We start from the raw sequence: 27,578 nt of genomic DNA, 5'->3' as shown, positions 1-27,578 counted from the left end.
CTTCCTCGTCCCCAGAACCCGCTTCCCTGTGTGTTTCTCTAGTGATGGAGTCATAGCACACGGTTGGGGTAGTGGTGGCTGCACCCCCTAGAATGGCATGCAGCTCTGCGTAGTAGCGGCATGTTTGCGGCTCAGCCCCGGACCTTCCGTTTGCCTCTCTGGCTTTGTGGTAGGCTTGCCTTAGCTCCTTAATTTTCACGCGGCACTGCTGTGTGTCCCTGTTATGGCCTCTGTCCTTCATGGCCTTGGAGACCTTCTCTAATATTTTGCCATTTCGTTTACTGCTTCGGAGTTCAGCCAGTACTGATTCATCTCCCCATATGGCGAGCAGATCCCGAACCTCCCGTTCTGTCCATGCTGGAGCTCTTTTGCGATCCTGGGACTCCATCACGGTTACCTGTGCTGATGAGCTCTGCGTGGTCACCTGTGCTCTCCACGCTGAGCAAACAGGAAATGAAATTCAAACGTTCGCGGGGCTTTTCCTGTCTACCTGGCCAGTGCATCTGAGTTGAGAGTGCTGTCCAGAGCGGTCACAATGAAGCACTGTGGGATAGCTCCCGGAGGCCAATAACGTCGAATTCCGGCCACACTAACCCAATTCCGACCCCCTAAGGCCGATTTTATCACTAATCCCCTCGTCGGAGGTGGTGTAAAGAAACCGGTTTAAAGGGCCCTTTAAGTCGAAAGAAAGGGCTTCGTCGTGTGAACGTGTCCAGGCTTAATTCGATTTAACGCGGCTAAAGTCGACCTAAACCCGTAGTGTAGACCAGGCCCTAGTCTACACGACAGAATTACTTTGGTATAACTAAAAAAAAAATTTTTTTTTTAGTATAAAAGGTAAACACAGACATAAATACACACACAACTCCTTCCATAAGCTATTCCTGTATAGTACTATATTTCTACCATTTGTCTGATTTAATGTATGAGGGTCAGGACAGTTTACTTCTTAACATCCCACACAGTGGAAGAATAGGTGAATAATCCACACCCCCTAAGCAACTTAGTTATATCAACCTAAGTGATGGCGTAGACAGTGCTATGTCAGCAGGAGAGCTTCTCCTGCTGACATACCTATTGCCTCTCGCAGAGGTGGATTAACTACGCCAACAGGAGACGCTCCTCCCGTTGGCTCAGAACGTCTTCATTAAAGTCCTATAGCGGTGCAGCTGCATTGGTGCAACTGCGCTGATGCAGTGTTTTAAGCGTAACCTGCCCTCAGAGAGTGACTGATTAACAGAGAAGTACAGCAGAAGAAAAAACCCAACAATTCACAACAATCACGCTATGGTAGGCAGGAAATCAACTTTTTTTATTCAATTTTGAAAGAATTCCAAATAAGGGTTTGATCCTGCAAAGTGATTTGTATGGGTAGAGCTTTATATGCCTTTGTGGGATGTTTTGCAGGATCAGGACTGCAGGATCAGGGTGGAGGAAGCTTGCTGAGGCATTGTCCCAGAAAGGTATGCACTAGAAAAAAAGTCTTCAAAAGAGTCTTTCTTCAAAAGCTCCCCTTCTCAGGGATCCTAAGAAAATGCTACAAAACCACCTCCCCTACAAGAAACTGCAGTATCCTAGGGCTATCCTATGGCTATTCTCACTTCCAGCTCTTTTTCTAATTATCCTCTGTTACAGAGGGCAAAAGCTGGGCAAATACTATTCACTGACTAATTCAACACATTGTGTGATTCTTTTCAAATTATTCAACATATATGTTGAATTATTTGTTCATCTCTACAGCTAGGCCCAAGTCCCCACATTGAATACTTTATATGAATATTTTATATGAATATACAGAATATTTTATATGCTTTGAACTCTCCCTTTTATTCCAATAGTCCTGTCCCAATGCTCCCTTCGTGTGTGTTCCCCAACAGAAGAGAAGATGGTCCATGAGACAGTCTCTCTGTTAACACTTGGTCCACCCCAAGTTTGAGATTCATTCAAAGAAATATTCATATCTGTAGTGCTACGCAGAATACGCCGCAATGGTAATAGAATCATACTTACTGCAAACATCCAGTCCGAGTAGAAGCAGATTCCACATACTGTTTCAGAGCGAGTCGGAATTCTTCTAGTTCTTCCTCTAGCACAGACATTTGACGCTGAACAATCATTATGTGCTGATGAAGATATTACAGTATTCATTGGCATGTGCCTCCTATCATTTCCATACATTTTAAACTAAGAAAGTTGTCAGGATCCCAAGCTGAGAAATCTATGGCCTGAATTTCAGATGTGCTGAGCAGCTCAGCTCCCATCAGCTTCAGTTGGGGTGATGGGTGTTTAGCACCTTTAAAAATCAAGCTCTAGGTTTCTCAAGTTGAGTATCCTCAAATCCATGATATCAAGTATATCCAACTTCATTTAATTAAATGAAAAAAAATGTAATGCAACATTCAGACTGAGAGATCAAGAACAGCACAGAGAATTTAAAAAATACTGATTGTACAGGAATCTTAAAGGGATACTCTCAGTTCCAATTTGCCCCCAAATTTAGCTTTTGTAAATATAAGCTTTTATAAAATGTAAGACCAGCAGAAATGATTCCATCATGTAAAACAACACAACCCCTCCACCCCTGCCCCCTGATATTCCCCAGTAGAGTTTGCAATCCACTGTTTTAGTTCTCTGGCACCTTAGAGTAAAATAATCTACATATGTTACAGGTTATTCTTGCACCAAGCTAGGCTGCTGCTCAAGATGGGCACCCAAAATCTGTGGCCACTTTTGAAAATGTGTGTGACTTGTCCAAAGCCTGGATCAGAGTTTCTCATGTCTTTATTGTTATGTCAAGAAACAATAGTTGCTTATTTCATAAGAAAAGTTAACACATTTCAGTGGATGAATCAATACTATGCAAGTAGATGTGCAAGTTGAACCTAAGTCTCCAGATATGGAAGTTACAACCCTTTGACCCCAATTGCTCACAAGCCCAAACCTTAATGTGATTTAAGATATGGAATACAACCCTATTTTTGATATATTCCAGTACAGGTTTTCTCAGACATATAATCAGGAAACAGAGATAGTAGAGAAGAAAAAGTGTGTTTCTTCTTCACTTTGGATTTAGCCTTTGTGAAATTAAATAAAAGAAATGCAAAAAAGATTTACAGTGTGGTCATGTTATTATAGTAATTTTTTTGAAGTGACTAGTTGAAAATAGCGACAAAGAGTCCTGTGGCACCTTATAGACTAACAGACGTATTGGAGCATAAGCTTTTGTGGGTGACGGGTCATGCGTCTGATGAAGTGGGTATTCACCCACGAAAGCTTATGCTCCAATACGTCTATTAGTCTATACGGTGCCACAGGACTCTGTCGCTTTTTACACAGCCAGACTAACACGGCTACCCCTCTGTTGAAAATAATAATTGAAACTATACATTGACTTGAAAAGTTTGTCCTTTCTACAGAATGAATAACCTTGAACGGTAAAACTCTAGAAGAATAACTGGAAGTGGAGAAGACACCAGACCTTTTCATCCTTAATTCTTGATGCTTATAATTCTAATATTCTAAGGAGTTTGCATATTGGTTCATCCATTAATACATGTTACTTTGCTTATTCAGTATTTCAAGAAATGATGCTTGCTTAACAACCAACGCAATGGAATCTTTGGTCCAGGCTTTGATTCCTTCCTGGCTTGATTATTGGTACGGTCATCTCATTGATCAACTTGCATCTATACTATTTCACAATCAAGCTATCCAGAATCATATGACTCATTTGATCTTTCCTTGTTAATGTTTTTCTTGTTTGAGTCTACTAAGTGCCATCATTGGCTATCTCTTTTCATGCACATTTGATTTAAGGGTTCAGAGTGGTAGCTGTGTTAGTCTGTATCAACAAAAAGAACAAGGAGTACTTGTGGCAACTTAGGCCTGGTCTACACTAACCCCCCAAGTCGAACTAAGGTACACAACTTCAGCTACGTGAATAACGTAGCTGAAGTCGACATACCTTAGTTCGAACTTACCGCGGTTCAGACGCGGTCCACACGCGGCAGGCAGGCTCCCCGTCGACTCCGCGGTACTCCTCTCGCCGAGCTGGAGTACCGCAGTTGACGGCGAGCACTTCCTGGTTCGACTTATCGCGTCTGGTCTGGGTGTAGACCAGCCCTTAGAGACTAACAAATGTATTTGGGCATAAGCTTTTGTGGGCTAAAACCCACTTCATCAGATGCATGCAGTGGAAAATACAGTAGGAAGATATCTATATCTATCTATCTATACACACACACACACACACACACACACACACACACACACGAAAAAATGGGGGTTGCCATACCAACTCTAACGAGACTAATCAATTAAAGTGGGCTATTAGCAGCAGGAGACAAAAACTTTTGTAGTGTTAATCACTACAGGACAGGCTCAACAAAGAAAGTAACAGAATGCCACTAGCCGTCACCTTCAGTCCCCCAACTAAAACCTCTCCAGCGCATCATCAAGGATCTACAACCTATCCTGAAGGACGATCCCTCACTCTCTCAGATCTTGGGAGACAGGCCAGTCCTCGCTTACAGACAGTCCCCCAACCTGAAGCAAATACTCACTAGCAACAACACACCATACAACAAAAACACGAACCCAGGAACCTATCCTTGCGACAAAGCCCATTGCCAACTCTTTCCACATATCTGTTCAAAGGACACCATCATATGACCTAATCACATCAGCCACACCATCAGGGGCTCGTTCACCTGCACATCTACCAGTGTGATATGTGCCAGCAATGCCCCTCTGCCATGTACATTTTGCGGACAGTCTCTATGCAAAAGAATAAATGGACACAGATCAGACGTCAAGAATTATAACGTTCAAAAACCAGTCGGAGAACACTTCAACCTCTCTGGACACTCAATTACAGACCTAAAAGTCACAATTCTTCAACAAAAAAAAACTTCAAAAACAGACTCCAATGAGAAACTGCAGAACTGGAATTAATTTGCAAACCGGACACCATTAAATTAGGCTTGAATAAAGGCTGGGAGTGGATGGGTCATAACACAAACTAAAAACTATTTCCCCATGCTAATTTTTCCCCTACTGTTACTCACACCTTCTTGTCAACTGTTTGAAATGGGCCATCCTGATTATCACTACAAAAGATTTTTTTCCTCCTGCTGATAATAGCCCACCTTAACTGAGATTAGTCTCGTTAGAGTTGGTATGGCAACCCCCATTTTTTTCATGTTCTCTGTAGATATCTTTCTTCCTACTGTATTTTCCACTGCATGCATCTGATGAAGTGGGTTTTAGCCCACAAAAGCTTATGCCCAAATAAATTTGTTAGTCTCTAAGGTGCCACAAGTACTCCTCGTTCTTTTTATTTGATTTATGGTTTAACCTTGGTATCAACACTGATTTATTTGGAAGATTTGCTCTTGGCATGTATACCTACTTGTAATTTGTGTTCATTTCTGGATATGTTCTTAGTGAATCATAAAAATAAAGAAACTATCTCTGTTTATTATCTCTAAATAATGAGTATTTTCTCATGTCCTCTCAGTTTGGTGATACTCCCTCTTCCCCAAAAAGCTCTTTTTGGTCTTGTTATTATTTCTTGTGCATTGAGGCTCTGCTGCAATAAAATAGATCCTTATTAGCTGAAAAGTGAGTTTGGTGATTTCAGCCAAGCTGCAGATGGATACTGTCTACATCACACAAAATTGGTCCACAAATGTCTTAATAAATTCACTGCCTTGAAAAACACTTACAGATTTTGTGTTTCCTTCCAAAACCTCTTCTTCCAGTGGCTCAAGCTTTAGATCCTTGTGATCAAGGGGGAAAGAATGCAAATATAAACACACAAGATTAACTGTGGGCAATGACTTAGACTTTTATTTTGGGGGCGGGGCGGGGGTAGACTAGGCCATTCCAAACCAGATTCTGATATAGGCATACTTAGAATGAAGGGTTTGAACTAAGGCCTTTCTGCTTATTTATTAGTTGTTAGTCTGACATACAAGTTGCTTGAAGAACCTCACCCACTTCAGTGGCTGTACAAGAGCTACAGGCTGGATCAAATTTAGCGCGCGCACACACACAGATTTCAAATCCCATTAATAGCTAGACAGAGAAGCAAGTTGTTAATTTGTGATAAATCTGCTCGGTCACATTCATATTTTAGATCTAACTCACAAAAGAAAAACTCTCAGCTGAAGATGTCAAACAAGAGGCAAGTAGGAATGAATGAACGAACCCTGCGATTTAGCATAATATAGGTCTTGTACAGGAGAAACTTGTGTAGATTTTATTCATGGGTAGTATTATGAGCAAATCCCTTTATTAACGAGTAGCTGCTAAATGTGCTCAAGAGAAGAAGGAAGCTCAATTAGGCCTTGAAGAGTCTTCCACAACTGCTAGCATTCATAGCTGGGAAATCTTCCATACAGCCAACAATGCAGTTAAAAGAATCCACATTGCTGCAGTGAACGGTATATATGCTAGAGCAGTGGTTCCCAAACTTGGTTCACGGCTTGTTCAGGGTAAGCCCCTGGTGGGCCATGAGACACTTTGTTTACCTGAGCGTCCACAGGTATAGCCTCTCGCAGCTCCCAGTGGCCGCGGTTTACATTTCTTGGCCAATGGGAGCTGCGGGAAGTGGCGCAGGCCGGGCCACTGCTTCCTACAGCTCCTGTTGGCCGGGAACGGCGAACCGCGGCCACTGGGAGCTGCAAACGGCCGTACCTGCGGACGCTCAGGTAAACAAAGCGTCTCGCGGCCCGCCAGGGGCTTACCTTGAACAAGCCGTGAACCAAGTTTGGGAACCCCCATGCTAGAGGTGGTGAATTAGCTTCTAAATACATCTGCTGGATTAAAGAAATTTCTGGAGAAGGAACAGGCACAAAGTAGAACTGCACGTGGATAGACCTACTTGCCTGCATTTAGTCTGATTTTCAAGCAGGTGCATTTGTGAGATTGCAAATGTACCTACTTACTTCATATGCGCACTACTAGATGTGTTCACACAAATCAAAGATTTGCATGTCCACATCTAGTAGTGCATGTACAAAGTTAGCAAATGCCCACTGATGATCAGGCCCTATAATGCTACACATAGGAATACTTGTAACCCAGTGGGTATGTCTACATGTCAAGCTGGAGGTGTAAATTTCATCTTGAAGAGACATACCTGGGCTTGCTCTGATCGAGCCACTGCACTAAAAATAGAGTGTAGTTGTGAGCTGCAAAGGGGCTAGCCACCCTGACTGCCTACCTGTCCAAGAGCCAACATAGGTATGTCTCCTTGAGCTGGAATTTATACCTCCAGCTTGAAGTGTAGACATACCCAGTGACAAAGGGGTATTTTAGCACCAGAGACAGTTTCTTCACTCTTCAGAACAAACAAGAAATATTTGTAATAAAGATGTGAAGCAAAATTCAGGATTTGGCAAATTGCAGCAGGCTACATGGTGGCAAATGGCAACACACTGTACGAGCTTCTTTGTGTAAGAAATTTAAAGATGCTTTTTCTTTCCCAAACATGAATACAATTGGGCAATGACTTCTTAACCTTGGGAAGCAGGCATTTTGCAAGTGCAAACACAATAGGTGGTTAAAAGCAAACAGCAGATGTGATGCTGCTAGTGGAGTTTAAGTAAACATGGTATTTGCTGGAGCATCACCAACAGCAGGTGGCAGAATAAGTCAGTAGTGAAATGACATTCACTCATCAACTGCTGTGCAATTGTGCATCTCATGCAGAATTTAGATGGGAAATCACAAAATTTGTGAGGAAACTATTTGTAATGGCTCATCTGTCAGCACAGAGACTTCAGATAGAGAACCATGCAGGAAACTTAATCTCATTATACTTCCTGTGGCCTCCGTATACTTCTCATACTAAACTCCAAGGACAGGAATAAAGTAAAAGAGGTGAAGCAAGAGATCACAGCATAAAGTAGCAACAAGTACTACTGCAGATTTCACCCTACTGTAGAATGAAGTAGGCCAAATTTTGCTCCCCTACAAAATGCGTGGTATTTACCTAACTGAGGGCAAAATTTGGCCCCAAAGTTCTGACAGGCTAATTTAAAACATGTTCAAATTCCTTCTATAAATTTGAAAGTACAAGACTGGTCTAAGGTGAAATTCACCCTATGCAGAGGGCCTGCATAAGGGCTATCCACCACTTAAACCCTCCAAATAGATCTGAAGTGGGATTTAACTGACACATAGGCTTTGTGCTGGCCCTCTGTGCAGGGCTGACTTTCACCCCACTGGCTTGGTTGGTAATGATGTGATACCATATGGCAACTCAAGCTGGAAATGGGAAGAACTGTACAGATAAAGGTGATTTTGTTTTGTGGAGGATTTTGATATTTCAAAATTTACTGCAAAAAGGAATGGAGCTTTGGCTCTAAGAGAGTCTAAGCTGTGGGCTCCGGAAACTTTGGGGTCCTGGCTCAGGGACTGCAGACTGCCTCAGAGCTATGGGCCCTGGATGCTCAGACTGCCAAGGAGCCACAAGCCTGGGAGCTGGTGCTCACAGGGCTGCCAGGTTCCCAGCTCCCTGTCATCCCATCCAGTGTGCTGAAGGGGAGCTGGGAGCCTGGAAGCCCCAGTTGAGTCAGAAGCCAGGGTTTTCAGACTCTTGGCTCCCCATCAGGCCACATGGCAGGCTGCCCAAGAGCCGGGTGGGCAAGTTGACAGAAAGCCAAACAGGACTCCACTGGAACTTTGTCAAAATAGAACCATCTCCACAAAATTTGATTTTGACCAACTGGCATTTTCTGACAGAAAACCCTGCCATCAGAGAATTTGTGACCAGTTGTAGTGGGAAGATTCAACCAGGAAGAGGTGAAGAATATTCCCCGGTCCTACAGCGAATGGACACTGGGGACCCTGTGCTTGCAGAATGGAAAATAAATACAGATAAGATATATAAAATGTTATTCCCCAGACACAAGTGAGTGTGATTTTTCATATCTTTGCACAAAAGGGGTGTGAAGTCTGATCTGTTTGTTATGAGGGAGCTGGGGACCTTGCGGCAGGAGTAGCTGGAAGGCTGGCATCATTAATAAGGCACCTTATTAAATATCCTTAGTAAGTTGTGGTGTGTACTCTGCAGTGGATGATTGTTCTAGTGGTGAGGTGTGGGACTCTGGATAGAGGAGAAGATAGTAGGTACTGTTAGATGCCTTAACTTTTCATACTCTTATGGTTGTGTTAGGAATGTTATGTATAGACCAAACTTAACTAACAGAGGGTAGTTGACTTTGCATATTAATGTATGCAAGCAGTGTGTGTTACATGTAGAATCACAGAATATCAGGGTTGGAAGGGACCTCAGGAGGTCATCTAGTCCAACCCCCTGCTCAAAGCAGGACCAATCCCCGGACAGATTTTTACCCCCATTCCCTAAATGGGCCCCTCAAGGATTGAACTCACAACCCTGGGTTTAGTAGACCAATGCTCAAACCACTGAGCTATCCCTCCCCCCAGGCATGTGAATATACAGCAGATACAGATACCAACTCAGGAAAAAAGAGCTGTGAATATTCAGTGAAGTGTTGTTGTTTTTTATGAAATCATCAAATAGGAATAAGCAAGATGAAAGGGAGATGGGCATTTAATGTGCTTTAGCTCATGTAGCTGTTGTGCTAGTTGCTGTCATTATTAGTTGGAACAGCAGTGTGAATATGACATGGCAGGAAGAACATTTATGGTTTCAGGATTGCTTCAGAAATCTTTACTGAAAACAAGAGAGAGAGAGAACAGATAAAAGGAAATATATACCTTCTTTTCCAGCCTGTCAATCAGCTTCTGGAGTCTGTTTATCTGGGTCATCCATTGGTTGTCTTCCTCTAACCAACCTTTCAGAAACATAAATAATGAAGGATAAAATGTTACTGAAAGCTGGGATGTAATGTACTTACTTATTTTTATGTTGTTATAAATACACATGTAAGAATGTTTTGTTAGCTTGTAACTTATTTTGCATCTTGAAAAAAGGCTAGGATGTATTTGATTGTTAACATTTGTTTATGCATAACTAGTAAATTAAACTGAAACAATTTTTCCTGTAATAGTGATTTCCTAAAACACATGATTCTTCACGGGATGCAGTAGAAACTATCGAGCTTTTTTATTTTTAAACTGAATTCCATGTTAACTCCAGTGTTTTGAAACTCTGTTGGAATTGTTGAAACTCTGTTGGAACTGCTTGTCCAGGGAAATGAATCCAAGCCCTAACTTATGTTCAGATCGGAATGCAAGCCTCACCTTTTTGTTGCTCAAGCCTTCCCCCGGTAATGTTTCCACTACTTATAATGAGTCAATGACAGGGAAAAAGAAGACAGGAAGGAGAAGAGAATAAAACACACACATGTTCAGATACACGGAGAGGTGGAGACTTGAACCTTTCATTTGTTTAGCTCTTTGATAACACAGTGATTGGCAACTTAGGAAAGGGATCTCAACCTTTTTCTTAGTGTTGTCCACTTCTTATCAGAGACGCTGTTTTGTGGACCATATCTCTTCCCATTTGCTATCACATGGACAATCTCTCCTCCCATTCATGATCACAATTTTCCTGTGTGTCTTAAAGCAATTTAACAGTTGGAAATGAGGGAAGCCTGAACCATGTGACCAGCCAACTCTCTGAGGGCTCCATGGACTACCACTGGTCCATAGACCACAATATGGGTGCCACCAATTAGATGTACCTAATACAGATATTTTGCGTATACCATTATATGTTTGTCAACCCATGGGGTCACTGTTTTGGCACTATGAACAGAGAACACAATACAATAATTATTAGCTATATTTATGAGCAGTGAAGAAGGAAAAAAAATGGGACAATAACAGAGAGAATCTAAGAACCTACTTTGTGATGCATGCATTACTAAGATGAAATATCACAGTTGATGTTCAGAGTAAAAGGAAGGAGGAAAAAAAAAAATAGGGATTGTAGCTGGAGACAGCCAAAATCTCCTAGATCATTATGAAGATATTAGAAAAGTCAGTTTTGCCTTAGGAAAAAGAAACCTTGAAACGGTGCTAACAAAATAGGAATTCTGAAACAGAAGAGGCTTGTCTAACAAAGTACATTAGATTAACTGTTTGAGAAAAATGCTTTGTTAATTCTTTACAATTTCACAATAATTAAAAGTGGTCTGATATAGGTTTTCCACTGTACGCTGTGATTTAGAAATGTAGTAACTAGGGCTGTCAAGCAATTAAAAAAAAATTAATCGCACGATTAATCACACTTTTAATAATAGAATACCATTTATTTAAATATTTTTGGATGTTTTCTACATTTTCAAATTATTGATTTCAGTTACAACACAGAATACAAAGTGTACAGTGCTCACTTTATATTTATTTTTGATTACAAATATTTGCACTGTAAAAAACAAAAGAAATAGTGTTTTTCAATTCACCTAATACAAACAGTGTAATGCAATCTCTTTATCATTAAAGTTGAACTTACAAACGTAGAATTACGTACAAAAACCCTGCATTCAAAAACAAAACAATGTAAATCTTTTGAGCCTACAAGTCTACTCAGTCCTACATCTTGTTCAGCCAATCGCTAAAATAAACAAGTTTGTTTACATTATGGGAGATAGTACTGCCCTCTTCTTGTTTACAATGTCACCTGAAAGTGAGAACAGGCGTTCACATGGCACTGTTGTAGCAGGTGTTGCAAGATATTTACATGCCAGATGTGCTAAAGATTAATTTGTCCCTTGAAGCTTCAACCACTATTCCAGAGGACATGCATCAATGCTGATGACGGGTTCTGCTTGATAACAATCCAAAGCAGTGCGGTCTGACGCATGTTCATTTTCATTATCTGAATCAGATGCCACCAACAGAAGGTTGATTTTCTTTTTTGTTCAGGTTCTGTAGTTTTCGCAGCAGAATGTTACTCTTTTAAGACTTTTGGAAGCATGCTCCACACCCCGTTCTCTCAGACTTTGGGAAGCACTTCAGATTCTTAAACCTTGGTTTGAGTTCTTGAGCTATCTTTAGAAATCTCACATTGGTACCTTCTTTGTGTTTTGTCAAATCTGCAATGAAAGTATTCTTAAAACGAACAACATGTGCTGGATCATCATCCGAGACTGCTATAACATGAAATATATGGCAGAATGCGGCTAAAAGATAGAGCAGGAGACAAACAATTCTCCCCCAAGGAGTTCAGTCACTAAGTAATTATCACATTATTTTTTTAACGAGCATCATCAGCATGGAAGCATGTCCTCTGGAATAGTGGTTGAAGCATGAAGGGACATATGAATCTTTAGCACATCTGGCATGTAAATATCTTGCATCTCTGGCGAATGCCTGTTCTCACTTTCAGGTGACACTGTAAATAAGAAGGGTACAGCATTATCTCCTGTAAATGTAAACAAACTTGTTTGTCTTAGCGATTGGCTGAACAAGAAGTAGGCCTGAGTGGACTTGTAGGCTCTGAAGTTTTACATTGTTTAGGTTTTGAGTGCAGTTATGTAACAAAAAAAAAAAACATTTGTAAGTTGCACTTTCACGATAAAGAGATTGCACTACAGTACTTGTATGAGGTGAATTGAAAAATACTATTTCTTTTGTTTATCATTTTTACAATGCAAATATTTGTAATAAAAATAATATCAAATGAGCACTGTACACTTTGTATTCTGTGTTGTAATTGAAATCAATATATTTAAAAATGTAGAAGAACATCCAAAAATATTTAATAAATTTCAATTGGTATTCTACTGTTTAGCAGTATGATTAAAACTGCGATTAATCACAATTAATATTTTTAATCATGATTAATTTTTTTGAGTTAATCCTGTGAGTTAACTGCAATTAATCGACAGCCTTAGTAGTAACATAATTACATGACACCCTATCCTAAAAAAGTGATCAAAGCCAAAAATTCACTGCATCACAGCAGGGCAGGAGGACTAACACTGTGAACATTTAATTTCACTGGATAGGGGACACAGAAAGCCTATGCAATGGGGACTCTGCCCCAATTTTGTGTACCATAGAAGATGCTTCACAAGAGAATACATGGCGGGAGGTGGACACTTCACCTGCAAATGGGAAGAATTACATGGCCAAGAGCCCGGGTGGAGAGAAGTGGGCTGCGTCAATCCCTCCCCATCATGCTCTGTGGTGTCTGTGTTGCACGAATGTCATGGACCTGAGATCTATATTTAGGCTGAGGATTCCTTTCTTGCACCTTTCTGGGTTAGTGACAATTCCAAAATTTATCTTTGGCTTGGAATCCTCTCAATATTTCTTTTTCCTAAGGCAAAATTGTCATTTCTAATTCTTCATGTCAACCTAAGAGACGTCTGCTGTGCCTCAAGCTAGTGTCCTTATTTTTCCCCTCTTTCTTTCTCTCTCTCTCATAAAAACACTTGCTCCCCTCGACCATGACACATGATCACTCTCTGAGTAATGCAGGCAGCATAAACTTGTTTCTTGGTGTTTTTTCCCCCCTCTTCATTATAATCCCATCTCTTCCCATCACCACTATCTATAAATATAGCTAAGAAGTATATACTGGTATTTGCAGTTCATAGCACAAAAACAATGACCCTACAGGATGGCAAAACAGCCCTAATGCAGGGGAGACTTTGGGGCTGTAGCAGTATACTTATTTGTTCTGCTTCTACAGCTAGAGCTAATGGCTGCTGTATTAAACTGAAGATTGCTTTCAGCTATAATAGCACCTTCATTGATTTGTACTTGCTGCTTAAAATTTTGAGGACAAGTACATGGCTGTCTTGCTTCTGTGTGTGTTTTAAATACATTAAAAAGTTGAAATGACAATACCTGTATTTAAATGAGGACTGTTTGGTGATAAACTACTGTTCCTCTGAAATCTTCGATTTGAACGTTTTCCTGGCCACTGAATTGAGAGCACCTCTGGCTTTGCTGGTCCTTGTCTAAATAGAAACAGATAGTAGTTAATCCATGTGCCAAAGTCTCTGTCTTCCTTCTGCTGTCAGGATGCTGATTAAAAAAAAAGGAGCGAGAGAGAGAAATATCTGTTGAAACTACTGAGTGATTTTCTAGGCTTTTACTGCTACAGTTAGCTGTGTCCACTTTGATACTCACTGAGGAGGAAAAAGAAGGAAAGTTAATACCTCACAAATATCATATAGGGACATAAAATTGGTGGCATGTCTTTACTGTGGTCCTGCACTGGGAACCACTATTACAGGCCCTTGGATCTAAGCAGAGCCCCAGTGATTTCAATGGGTCCCCATAAAAGGTACTGGGGTCATGCAATCAGTTACTAATGAAGGATCAAAACTTATATGTTCACTTGAGAAGGGAAATTTTCTGTTTTAAATTCATGATAAATAACATTGTGAAAGGATTTTAATCTGGGATTTAGGAAGCAAAGAGGACCAGGAATGGATAGCATAGAATGAGGGCCAGGTACACTAGTGAGAAGAGCTGTGTTGAAATATATCCGTTAAATAAAATATTTAATGCTATGGCTGCAGTTAGGATGGCTGGTCAAATTGTTTGTTTCAAATAATGTAAGTTTGGAATGTAGCCATCTCTTTAGTTAGTGAATTGTTCTCAGACCAATCCTGATTTATATTCATTATTTGTAAGTAGTCTCCAAACAGTTTTCTGAATAAATTTCAGCCAAGCTATCCACTTCCCCACTGTTTGTGACTTTGCAGATGCTATAGCAGAGGCAAAGAAACTTTGGGCTTTTGTCTACCCACCTGTTTTTGCTTGGAAATTCACTAGGGACTTCACTACTGCTATTGATTTACATGGAAGGCACTCAGGTACTACAGTAATGGGTGGTGGTGTTCTTTTGCTCTTTACTCAACAAATGTAACAGGAAGGAACCACCTGGGTATAGTGGGGACCACATAAGTAAGTTTACTAACTATATATTACATGCAAAGCCTATGCACAATGCTCATGGTCGGCCTAACAGAAAATGGCACCCTTTATGTACTGCTCCCCAAGCAGCTGGCAGCCGCTCAGCAGGCAGAGCAGCAGCAGATGGAGCAGGGGCAGTGCTGCAGGTGTCATGCTGTTGGAAGGGCAGAGAGGGGACACAGTCCCCTTTATCCCCTCCCCCCTCCTCCTGGGTGAGCACAGCCCTTCTGCAGGCTCTTGACCATGGCGCTCCCCTGACCATGGCGCCTGGGTGGTCACACTGCTGCTCTGGAAGCACTCTGGTGGCTTGTGAAAAATAGAAGACAATGATGATTAGTAGAGGGTTTGTTAACTATTTAAAGGGATACTACCCAATTCCTATCCACTACAGGCAGCAGTATAACCCCTCTGAGTTAATTAAATCAGTGCAATCCCCTGGTGTGGACACTCTTAAAGCTGTTTAGGAGAGTCTTAAATTGGATTACCTGTTTGTAATCAATTTAAACTAAACCAATTTAAGACACTTATACTGGTGTAAAGGGAGTCCAAACTAGAGGGTTGCACCAATTTAGCTGAATCTGTGTGTAGACCAAAGCTTTGCTACAACATAAGTCTTTAAAGATGCAGTTGGATTGGGACTTCTGTCACCAGCTCTTTAGCCCTTTTCAGTCTCATTTAATCTCTTGTATGTCATGGTGACCTGTGAGGAGGGAACATCAGAACAGCTATATTGGGTTAGACCAATGGTCCATCTAGCCCAGTATCCTGTCTTCTGACCAATGGCAGGTGCTTCAGAGGGAATGAACAAAACAGGCAATCATTGAGTGATCCCCTATCATCCACTCCCAGCTTCTGGCAGTCAGAGCTAGGGATGTCCAGAACATGGGGGTTGCATCCTTGACATCTTGGCTAATAGCCACTGATGGACCTATCCTCCAGGAACTTATCTAAATCTTTGTTGAACCCTGTTTAAGCTTTGGCCTTCATAACATCCCCTGACAATGAGTTCCACAGGTTGACTATGTGTTGTATGAAGTAGTACTTCCTTTTGTTTGTTTTAAACCTGCTGCCTGTTGATTTCATTGGGTGACCCCTGGTTCTTGTGTTAGGTGAAGGAGTAAATGACAGTTCCTAATTCACTTTCTCCCTGTGGCCTGCACCGCTTCCCACAGCTCCCATTGGCTGGGAACAGCAAACTGGGGCCACTGGGAGCAGCAGGAGCCCGTGCCTGCGGACGGTCAATATAAACACTGTCTCGCGGACCACCAGTGGATTACCCTGATGGACCACAGGTTGCACACCACTGCTATAGGGCATTTAGGAACAGCTATATCTAGAGTCCTAGACAAAAAATCTCCATATTGCCCCACCAGACTATTAACAGAGAGGGGAGTTGGTAACAAAATACTCTTTTAGACCCACTGGAAACCTATTTGGTGCTATCAGTGACTTTGGGAAAACCAATAGCACAGGTGGACCTCAGTGGAAGCGTGTCCCAAATTCAAACTGAAAATAGCTTCATAAAATCACTTTGCTTATATTTTGATGTAAAGATATGGAAGTGAAAGGAGAACTGTGATTCAAAACCAAACAAGATATCTAGGTCACTCTATTGTTCCTTTATGATGTATAAAGATGGTCTTAAACTTTTCTTCTTTAAAGATTTTGCTGTTTGTTTTTAATCATAAATATCAAGCCATCCCATATCCCTCCCCCCATTCTCTTAGTCTTAGACTATGTGAAAATCAGCATTCTCAACCCCCTTAATTGCTCTAGGAAAGAAATCTGCAGTTCAGGTAATATCCCTCTGTCACATTATTATTCCAGTATCAGCGATGCCAGCATCCAACAGCAAAGCAAAGGAAACAAGGACCTGGCATTTCTAATATAAAAACATCAAGAGAAAACACATTTTAAAACATTCTAAATTTTGAAACAGTCTTTATCCATCATAAAGCAGCATTAAGGGGCAAAACCAGCAACTTGCTTTGCCATTCAACTTGGAAGGTCACCAAGAATATTCTGGGTAGCACTTTAGGACTAGCTGAGAAATGGATTCAGACACAGGTATAGTAACACAGTGATTGGGGAGAACAAAGGAAAATCTAGAGAGAAAACCCCAAAATATATTTTCAAATACAATGAGCTGCTTTAATACCTGATCCTTCAAACCTTACGCATGTGGGTGGTGACACTGAATTCACTGGAACTACTCACACGAGTAAAGACTGTTCATGTGAGTAAAAGTTAAAGGCACAATCCTGTAAACATCTAAGACCCTGATCCTGCAAACACACATGTATGTGTAAATGTGTGTTGCCATTGGGCCTAAGTTAAACCAAAATCTGTGCTTGCTGAGAAAGTACACATTTGTAGTAGATGTTAAAATAAAAAACAAAAACAAAAAAAACAAGCTTAGATTGTTTTATAGTTGTAGATGTAGCCTAAGCACAGTTGAGCTTGATGTATGCTGGGGCTAGGCAACCATCTATACTTGCATAAACCACCATAGGCAGTGTGTAATGGTGTTGTTAATAATAGGGTTCAGAATAGGTCAATTTAGAAGGTCTAGTTACATGCAAAAATGTGGCTACTAGTTGAGGAGTGCATCAAAAAGGAACCCTATAACAACAATAATCTGAGCACTACACTGGATCCCAATAAGTTTCCAGGGGGAGTTCAAGATGCTGGTTTTTCTGTTCTTGGTCTGCCAGAGACCAGATTTGTTAACTTTGTGGGCACTCTGCAAAGTGCATCTTTTGTCACAGGCATTTAAGGAAGTTAGGGAAACTTGTAGGTGGAGGGGCTAGGGATGATTTCGGTAGGGTCTCATGTTGTGGTTGGGTAGAGTAACCTTAGTTCTTGTGAGAGAGACTATTAATAGGAAAACTTTTATTTGGAAAGACTAATGAACTAAGGTTTTGTACTGACAATGTTAGATTTCTTATAGTGTGTTTTATGTTTTTGGAGGCTCCAAAGAAATTAAATAAAACAAGCAAAATAAGCATCCCAAGTAGCAACAAAATGGCTGCACTCTCATAAATGAGGCAGTGAACCCACATGCTATCAGAGGATCAGAGCCTTAGAACCAGATCCTGCACTCCTACCTCTGGCAAAACTCCCATTGACTAAGGAGCGCAAGATTTGTCCTTTAGTGTCCTATTTAGTCTCTAAGACATCAAAATAAAACGCAAAATAGTCTTTGCAAATTCAGGGTACGTTAAGTGCATCTCACTGGAATATTTTTAACTCCACATATGATCTTAGATACAGTACTTTTATTTCTAATGTCACTTCACCCCTAGTTCCAGGCCCCTGACATACACCCAACTGGGGAAAACATTTAGTTTACCTTTCTTGACGAGTTTGCTCCTCTGTGGTTTCCATGGCACAATCCAGGGAGTTCTGGAGAGACTGCAGCTGATTCAATGTTTCTTTCAGTAAGAAACGAGTCACAAACTGTTCCAAGTTAGAGGCCTTTTGATAGTCCTAAAAATTACGCACAATATTGGTGAGAATTAGTCTAATATATTAGAAATATGAGAGAGCGAAAAACCATCCTTAATCCAAAACAGGAGATGCAGCTCTCTGGGAAAGCTTCAGCAGGCAGAAAAGTAAAACTGACAAAAGTCTTCCACGTGGGCAGGCAACATTTTGATTTTCCTGATGGAAAAATCAAAAATTTTCAGCAAAATGGAAATTTCCCCTTGGAAAATTTTGGTTTTGAGAAAAGTATGTTTTTCATTTGAAAATCAGTCTGATGAATAATTTGCAACCAGCTCTAAGCTTAATATGAATGTAAATTTCACAGAGCCTCAAGGTAGCATATGCCCTTAGGGATTACAAAAGGATCCTTAGGGACAGACTCCCTGTGCAAAGTACCATTACAGGAATAGGGCTTACATTTGCCCCAGTAAAGAGCTGAAAGCTCATCTTTAATGAGATGGAAATGTGGAAATTACTATAGAACAATGGCCTTCCATTAAAACAACAGATTACAGTTTTGTAACACATTCAAATAAATGTATGGGTATTTAGGCATGCAAATTTGAGTTGTGTGGCTAAGTTATAGATTCATAGATTTATAACACCAGAAAGGGACCATTTTGATCATCCACTCTAACCTCCTGCATACAACAGGCTATAGAATTTCACCAAGTGGTTCCTGCATCAAACCCATAACTGTTGGTTGAGCTAGAGAATATCTTTTAGTTCTTGATTTTGAAAACTTTAAGTGATACATCCCTAGGTAAGCTGTTCCAATTGTTAAGTAAAAATTGCATCTTATTTCCAGTCTGAATTTGTCTAGTTTCAAATTCCAATCATTGGATCTTATAATTGGGTGCTAGATTTGGGAACCTTCTACAATCAGAAATCATTTTACCATGGAAGTACTTATGAACCATAATCAAATCACTGCTTAATTTTCTGAATAGTTTTGCTACGTTTATCTCATTTTTGGCCTATACCATTTTTAATATTTCTTTTATTCCTGATATATTCTAAATATTCCTTCTTATTGTTGTTAACCCTACAAGATGTAGACTTTTCACTGATATCGTTAGCTGCCCTTATCAGTTGTCTGCATTTCATAACTTCTAATGTATAGTCATTGGAATCAACTTTCCCTAATTCCCTTTTTTATGTTTTTTTTTTAAACAATTAATTTTGTCTTAACCAGAAAGTTCATTTAAACTTCCAATGAAATCTTCATAAGCCTCTTTTAAAATGAAGGGCTAAGGACTCTGTTCTGTCTTTTGCTGCCTATTTTGTACTTATTTTCAGCACAGTGCACATTGTTAATATTTCTGTTTAATATTTGCATTTTATTTTAGTAAGATTTTTGTATCATGGATATAGAGTAAGATAAAACAGCCACCAAAGGTGTCATCTTGGCAACAAAACAAAAATAAGCCTCAAACCACAAAGATCAATAAGAAATGAGAACTTCGATAATACTACTTTTTACAAAATTTCCCTATTTTTAGGATATACTCACAAATCAAACATGGCCCTATGTTAAAATAATTTCCATGCAAAGTATCTTCTAAAATCTGCAGCTTAGATCTCTTTGGGAATATGCACAAGTGATTCAGAAGGTAAAATATATATACTATATATATATGCAATAAACAAAGCTCAGAACAGAAATGAATGCAATAATCATGGAAAAAAGAAGATATAATTTCTAAAACATTAATTTGTAATGTTCCTTGAGTACTGAAGCCATGATTATACAATAATATGGGTGCAGCTGTTTTCATCTGTCTTTCATTTGTCTTCATCTGAACCAACTTGTATTTAGCTCAGACACTTTGCTTCCTTCCCCAGACATGAAAAAGGGCTCTGTGTAGCTTGAAAGCTTGTACTTTCCAACAACACAGGTTGGTCCAATAAAAGATATTACCTCATCTACCTTGTCTCTTTCATCTTCAAAATTCTTTACAAATGTATTTAATTCTCAAAGCAGCCCTGTGAAAGGAGGGAGATATAATTGTTCCCATTTTACAGACTGTGAATTTAGGTGACTTCTTTAAGGCCAATGGGAGAATAACAGTCAGAATCAAGATTAAAAACAAGATTTCTTGGGGTGAATCCTGACCCCCAGTCTGGTTCCTTTCAGATGTGTAAAAAGGCTGGAGTGGCGAATAAGCTTAAGTTTGCCAGGTGTCCGGTTTTTGACTGGAATGCCCGGTCAAAAAGGGACTCTGTTGGCTCTGGTCAACACCGCCGACCAGGCCGTTAAAAGTCCAGTTGACAGTGCTGCGGGGCTAAGGCAGGCTAGTCCGTACCTGTCCTGCCTGTTCACTGCACTCTGGAAGCAGCCAGCAGCTCCTAGGTGAGGGGAACGAGGCTCCATGTGCTGCCTCCACCCCAAGCACCTTCTCCACACTCCCATTGGCCGGGAACCATGGCCAATGAGAGCTGCAGGGGCGGTGCCTGCGGGCGAGAGCAGCACACAGAGCCTCCTGGTCTTCCGCCTAGGAGCTGGACCTGCTGGCCAATTCCGGGGTGCAGCTTGGAACCAGGACAGGCAGGAAGCCTGCCTTAGCACTGGGGACCAGGAGCCACCCAAGGTAAGCCCACACCCCAACCCCAACCCCCAGACCGGAGCCCCCTCCTGCACCCATAACCCCTCATCCCCAGCCCTACTCCAGAGCCTGCACCCCCAGCCAGAGCCCTGACCCCCTCCTGCGCCCCGACCCCCTGCCTCAACCCGCAGCCCCCTCCCACACTCTGAATTCCCCGGCCCCACTCTCCAGCCTGGAGCCCCCTCCTGCATCCCAAACCCCTCATCCCCGGCCCCACTCCAGAGCCCGCAGCCCCAGCCAGAGCCCTCACCCCCTCCCACACCCCAACCCCCTGCACCAGCCTGGAGCCCCCTCCCACACCCTGAACCCCTCATTTCTGGCCCTACCCCACAGCCTACACTCCCAGTTAGAGCCCTTACCCCCTCCCGCACCCCAACCCCCTCCCTGCCCTAGGCCAGGGAAAGTGAGTGAGAGTGGGGGAGAGCGAGTCACCGAGGGAGGGGGAATGTAGTGAGCGGGGGGGCAGGGCATCAGGGAAGGGGTGGGCAGGGCCTTGGGCCTTGAGCAGTTAGGAAAATTGGCAACCCTAAATAAGCTCCATATCCATCCTGGGGAGTATTTCTCTGGTGTAGGCATTGTGGGCGACAGCTCTAAGGCTGCCTCCTTAGGACCCACTGGCACAGGGGGTATGTCAGGGTGGGGCTGCAAGTGAGAAGGGTGTATTGGGGTAAAAGATTCCAGGCAGCACTGCAGCTCATAGGGCAGCCCAGGGAGGCTGCCATAATTTAGACAGGTCCTTTGTGCTGTCTAAATTAAATTAGAGGCCTCTCCAGCCCAGGATTGGAGGGGCACAAAAGCAGCTTAAAACAACCTTTGCTCCCTGTTCCTTGGGCTGCAAACTGTGCTTTTCTCTTAGAATCTAACAGCCCAGAATCTAACCCCAGGTTTCTAGTTCTGTGCTTAGATCTCTAGACTGTGCCACTTCTTACCCAAATTAATAACCCTTCAATCTTCAGCAGTTTTCCACATTAATCATGCTGAGCACTCAAACAGCAGACTTCCTTTACTAAAGCCAGACTGTAATATGGGTCTGCATACAATACGAAGGGGTTCCCTTTTGCCTTCTATGTACACGTGTAACTCCCACTGATTCATTAAAAATGAATTGTTTTCCCACACTGCAATGACTGCACTACAACAATATCTCTTCCGTGTTAAAAGGCCAGGGTACTGCAAGCAGTTGTGGTGAATATTGAGTTTTTATTCCCATTCACTGTCCATCGGAAGAAGCCATTGTGATTTTCATGTGTACTCATTTCAGAGTTACGTGAAATGTGAGCAATAGCTAGTTACATTCCGAGGTGTTCAAGATTAAACTTGGCATCATATTTTAGCAGAGCTATAAGGTTTCTTTGTATAATGAATTTTTAATATGTTTAAAAGTCTGCAATCCTACTCTCTTTTCCCCCAGGTAATCCTAGAAGTCTGACGATTAGAGCATATGTTCTTCAACCGAAAGGTGTTATTAGTAATGGTTCTGAAAATGTAACTTTGCCTCAGCAACTTGGGACTATCTGTACCATTAAAGTAGGCTCTAAAGTTATTCACGTTATTTAGACACTGATTATATTGTCTTCTCCAGAGAAGACAAGTGGTTTCAATTTTTGTGTGTGTTCTACAATGCAGCTCTTTCATCAATGCAAGGCTATAAAAAAAAAAATCTACTGTACATTATTTCTTCGTAATGCTGCTGTAATTTATATGGCAGCTTGTTTAATTATTACCATTTTTTCAGAGATTACTAGGGCCCCGGCTGCAAATTTCAGAGCATGTGAGCTGGATTCTGTCCCTTCTCCAGCTTCACTACCAAAATTATTTACTGTTTCCAATCAGCTGCATCTGGCAACAGAGCATGCGTGAAACAAAGGGCCTGGTTATGTTTGCAAAACCTTCGCTGTTGTAGCTGATAGAACAGTTAAACAACAAATTCAGCCAATCTAAACACATTTTATTAAAAAACAATGGCCCCAATTCTGCAAGCTGTTCTATCTGGTGGGAACCTCTTGGGAGCCTCACTGACTTCCACGGGACTCCACACTGTGGAGCTCATTGTAGGATTGGGGCCTATATATGGAATATTGAACAGCTGCCACTCTACCTTTTTACTGAAAACTGAGTTAGATGTCCAACTGCTGCTGAAATGACAGATTGCCATTAAAACTCTCAGGGCTAGATTCACAAAAGGACTTAGGCACCTAACTGCCATTTTAGGTGCTTAAATCCCAGAATCAGACCATATTAGCATTCACAAAATCCCCATTCAGGTGCTGCCAAACCCTGCAGGTGCCTAAACTCGTTCCACATCTAAATATTTGCAGTAGAAGTTCCCTAGGTGCCTATGTTTCTGAGAATGTTCACTACAGCCCCATGCCAGACAGCCAAGCCCTAGCTGATGCATGAACTGGGAGAAGACAGGTGTTCCTCCACCTAACTCTCCTGCGGGGATTTATCTGATAAGTGTGGTCTGAGCTTGCCTCCCCAAATGGGTCCTTATAGGTGAGCTTGCTCTCACCAGCCATTTTGAGCAAACTGCCTCACAACTTTTAGTCCAGTGATTAGAGTACTCACCTGAGATGTGGGCAAGCCCATTCCAAAGTCCCCCAACTGAGATGGTTTGAACAGACTAATCCCTAGACTTTGGGGCATTTTGATGTAGGGTTCCCTCTGCCTCTCCTGTTGAAGCTGTTACATGGTGGCTAAATAATTTTTGAAAAAATAATTAGAGCAGAGGGGACTGGATCATGGGTCTCCTCCCTGAATGCACTAATCACTAGGCTACAGAGTCATTGTCTCTTCTCCTCTCCCGCACTCAATAACTTCATTATTTATCCACAGTGGAGCAGCTTCACTAGGAGAGACTGAGGGAGCCTCATGTCCGACTATATCTTAGCCTAGTCAGTAGGGCACTACCCTGTTCAAATCCTTTCCCATCATTGGTGGGTGGGGGCTTGAATCAGGGGCCTCCCACATCCCAGGTGAGTACCCTTACCACTGGGCTAAAAGTTACAAGGGAGACCCTCTTCTCCACAGTTCCTTGCAGATACAGCTTCAGTGCCTAATTCCAGCAGAGGGTTTGCAGCTGAGAATCATGAACTGTGGGCGGTGCCTCCCTGCTGGCTGGAAATAGGTGCCTAGCATGCTGATCTTTGTGAATCATAGTCTAAGGAACCTTTCTTTCCCCATTCATTGTATAGGGAGCCTAGGTAGCTAACTCAGGCTTTGGGAATCCCAGTGATTTTTTAGGTGTCTACAGGTTAGGGGTGGTAATGCTCAGTGTTGGCATGCCTAAATTTCTTTGTGAATGTAGCCCTCACATGCCATCCCCTTCCCTCAGCTTTCCTGTATTTCATATCTACAGGATCCCTTATTATCTTTGTCCTCCCCATCAATGTTTCCCCTCCCATGCATTTATTATTGACAGAGTATCAAGTCATAGGATGTGTGTGTGACGGGTTGGATCACAGAAACCCCCTTGGGAGCTGCCACCCGATGTGCAAAGACTACCCCTGCTTCTGTTTTCCCTGCCAGCTCAGGACTCCAGCACCCTGTCTTGCTGAGCCAGACACTCCCGTCTGTTACAACACAGACCCAGGGTCTGAATTACTTGCCCCAAAGCTGCAAGTTTACCTGAAAACAGCTCACAGAAGTTTGCTTGTCTTTAGCACTCAGATGCCCAACGCCCAATGGGGTCTAAACCCAAATAAATTCGTTTTACCCTGCATAAAGTTTATGCAGGGCAAACTCATAAATTGTTCGCCCTCTATAACACTGATAGAGAGATATGCACAGTTGTTTGCTCCCCCAGGTATTAATACATACTCTGAGTAAATTACTAAATAAAAAGTGATTTTATTAAATACAGACAGTAGGATTTAAGTGGTTCCAAGTAGTAACAGACAGAACAAAGTAAGTCACCAAGCAAAATAAAATAAAATGTGCAAATCTATGTCTAATCAAACTAAATACAGATAATCTCACCCTCAGAGATGCTTCAGTAAGCTTTTTCTCAGACTGGACACCTTCCAGGCCTGGGCACAATTCTTTCCCCTGGTACAGCTCTTGTTCCAGCTCAGGTGGTAGCTAGGGGATTCTTCATGATGGCTCCTCTCTCTCTCTGTTCTCTTCCACCCCTTTATATATCTTTTGCATAAGGCGGGAACCCTTTGTCCCTCTGGGTTTCCACCCCCCCTCACTGGAAAAGCACCAGGTTAAAGATGGATTCCAGTTCAGGTGACATGATCACATGTCACTGCAAGACTTCATTGCCCACTTGCCAGCACACACATATACAGGAAGACTAACAGGTAAACACAACCATCTGCAGACAATGGTCCTGGTTAATGGGAGTCATCAAGATTCCAAACCATCATTAATGGCCCACACTTTACATAATTACAATAGGCCCTCAGAGTTACATTTTATATTTCTAGTTTTAGATACAAGAGTGGTACATTTATACAAATCAGATGATCATACTCAGTAGATTATAAGCTTTGTAATGATACCTTACAAGAGACCTTTTGCATGAAGCATATCCCAGTTACGTTATATTCACTTATTACCATATTTTCTCTAAAACTATCCCAGTTACATTATATTGACTTATTATCAAGTTTTTATAAAACCATATAGACTGCACAACGTCACAGTGTGCTGGTCTTTCAGCTGGTTGTTAATAATGCTTGCTCTGTGCTGGTATGCTGTAATGCCTCATGCTCCACTTCGAAGATGCCACTGCCTGGTATTGAGGTTTATTTTGATATCAAAAAGATCTTGGTGAAATCAACTATATGTGTTTAAAACAGAAAGCTTCCTTTGATACAAAGCAGACTCTGTAACGATTCAAGTAACAGGCCTTTCTGTCACCCTTCATGCATTTAAGTTTTCCCATTGGGATGCATTATAAAATCTGTTGACTCAAAAAAGGAATTTGTATGTTCTCAAAATAACATTAGACTTCTGAATTTCAGTAAAGAATTCTCAAAGTTAAAAACATACTATATATATATATATATATATATATATTTAAAATAATTAGAACAGTGGGGACTGGACCCTGGGGCTCCCCCTCAATGTGCTAATCACCAGGCCACAGAGTCATTGTCTCTTCCTCTCCCCCACACTCAATAATTTCATTATTTATCCACAGTGGAACAGCTTAACACTCTCTCTCTCTATATATATATATATATAAAAAGTGTGCATGTGCACTTTTTTCCAAAATGAGGGATTTGTAATTTAATGTAACAAAGTATACTCCTGGAAAATAATCTTACGTTAAAAGTTCTGGGTCAGATCCTCTGCTCCTGTACATTTGTGTAGCTCAATAGACTTCTGTGATGCTATGCCTAGTCCCAGTAGCTATAGACCTGGTCCTAAATATGAATAATCTATATGCAGATTTCTTTTGAAAGGATCAGTATGCTTTATAAGAACTTCAGTGCTTTGAACTGCTACCCTTTATTTTTACAAAGGATAATTATACCTTTATTTTAGCATTTTCTCCCCACATTGTTATATCTTTGTGCCACATTATGGCCCCAATTCAGAAAGCTAATAAGCACATGTCTAAATTCGCGTTTATGAGTAGTCCTGTTTAAGTCAATCTTCTGAATTCTCAGTTATGCTCAAGCCTCATTATACCAAGTGGTGCAGCATAAAGGATCCACAAAGTAAACTACATCTGCACTTTCTTTAAGGTCCCTTTATGCTGTCAGGTGTTAAGAGACCCCCAGCATGACTGAGACTCAGGCCTAATGGCCTATTTCTAAACTCATGTGGTTGAAGTGAGGCACAGGCTTCAGCACCTTGAATTAGAACCATTATTCCTACTTTCAGGAGCTTACAACATAACTACATTCTGAACTTTCAACTGCAGCCTGAAAGTGGGCCAGAGTCTATGTTGTTACCAGTCTTCCTTTAGCAAATTTTGCAGTACACATTTTTATAACCAATTTTGCAAACTTGTGGATATATTTAAATACAAGAAGCTTTTATAAGGTATACATTGGGGAAGAGGGAAATTTTCAGGTCACTGGGCCTCACCCGAGAAGACACTTGAAGGTAAGTGAGGAGGGCCTGTTGATTTTCAAGCTTTTAGGAACATTTGTCAAATAACAGTTACTCCTGCTCCAAATGAAAACCTATATTGAAGATATACATGATAAAATGATGTGTGTTTTTAACTCTTCGCTGTGTCTTTTGGTCTGAATTATGGATGGGGTGTCCTCTGGCTATTAAGCTTGTCTTTGAATTTCCTGGATATTTTATTTATTTATTTTGTGAGTGTGTTTGCAATCAGCGTGTAAACATCTTTTTCAGTTTTTTGACCTTTAAACTTGGATATAAATGATTCATTTCATATGTTGGATAATAGCTTTGGAAGCACTGTGTTCTCAAATATAAACATCTGTGTGATCAAAGATACCTCACACAGTGTACTGCATGTCAAATATTTTTCTTCACCACCAGGATAGGCTGTTAAGCTAGTTCTTGCACTGTTGGAAGATTTAAACTGTTGAAATCTCAGATGTTAAACCACCCATGAATCATCAGAGTTAATTACGTAGCTGGGAGCATCAAAGTCGCCTATATTTATTTACCATATATTAA

General features: G+C 41.3%; 2 protein-coding genes across 2 annotated transcripts in view; one reads left to right on the top strand and one right to left on the bottom strand.

Moving 5' to 3' along the window:
• CUNH8orf88 (chromosome unknown C8orf88 homolog) overlaps positions 1-8,778 on the top strand; it is a 58,678-nt gene extending 49,900 nt beyond the window's left edge. Inside the window, exons 6-7 of the mRNA XM_026659085.1 lie at positions 1,408-1,463; positions 8,752-8,778. Of these exons, the coding sequence (XP_026514870.1) occupies positions 1,408-1,463; positions 8,752-8,778 (83 nt within the window). The remainder of the gene's footprint in view (positions 1-1,407; positions 1,464-8,751) is intronic.
• NECAB1 (N-terminal EF-hand calcium binding protein 1) overlaps positions 1-27,578 on the bottom strand; it is a 144,409-nt gene that overhangs the window by 14,929 nt on the left and 101,902 nt on the right. The window contains exons 6-10 of the mRNA XM_024201565.2: positions 18,227-18,363; positions 13,798-13,910; positions 9,751-9,827; positions 5,727-5,780; positions 2,011-2,123 (exon numbers count right to left, since the gene is read on the bottom strand). Of these exons, the coding sequence (XP_024057333.1) occupies positions 2,011-2,123; positions 5,727-5,780; positions 9,751-9,827; positions 13,798-13,910; positions 18,227-18,363 (494 nt within the window). The remainder of the gene's footprint in view (positions 1-2,010; positions 2,124-5,726; positions 5,781-9,750; positions 9,828-13,797; positions 13,911-18,226; positions 18,364-27,578) is intronic.

The sequence above is a fragment of the Terrapene carolina genome, unplaced genomic scaffold (genome assembly GCF_002925995.2).
Source record: "Terrapene carolina triunguis isolate 2854851 unplaced genomic scaffold, T_m_triunguis-2.0 Scaffold58, whole genome shotgun sequence".
Lineage (NCBI taxonomy): Eukaryota > Metazoa > Chordata > Testudines > Emydidae > Terrapene > Terrapene triunguis.
This window is presented reverse-complemented; position numbering and strand designations above follow the sequence as displayed.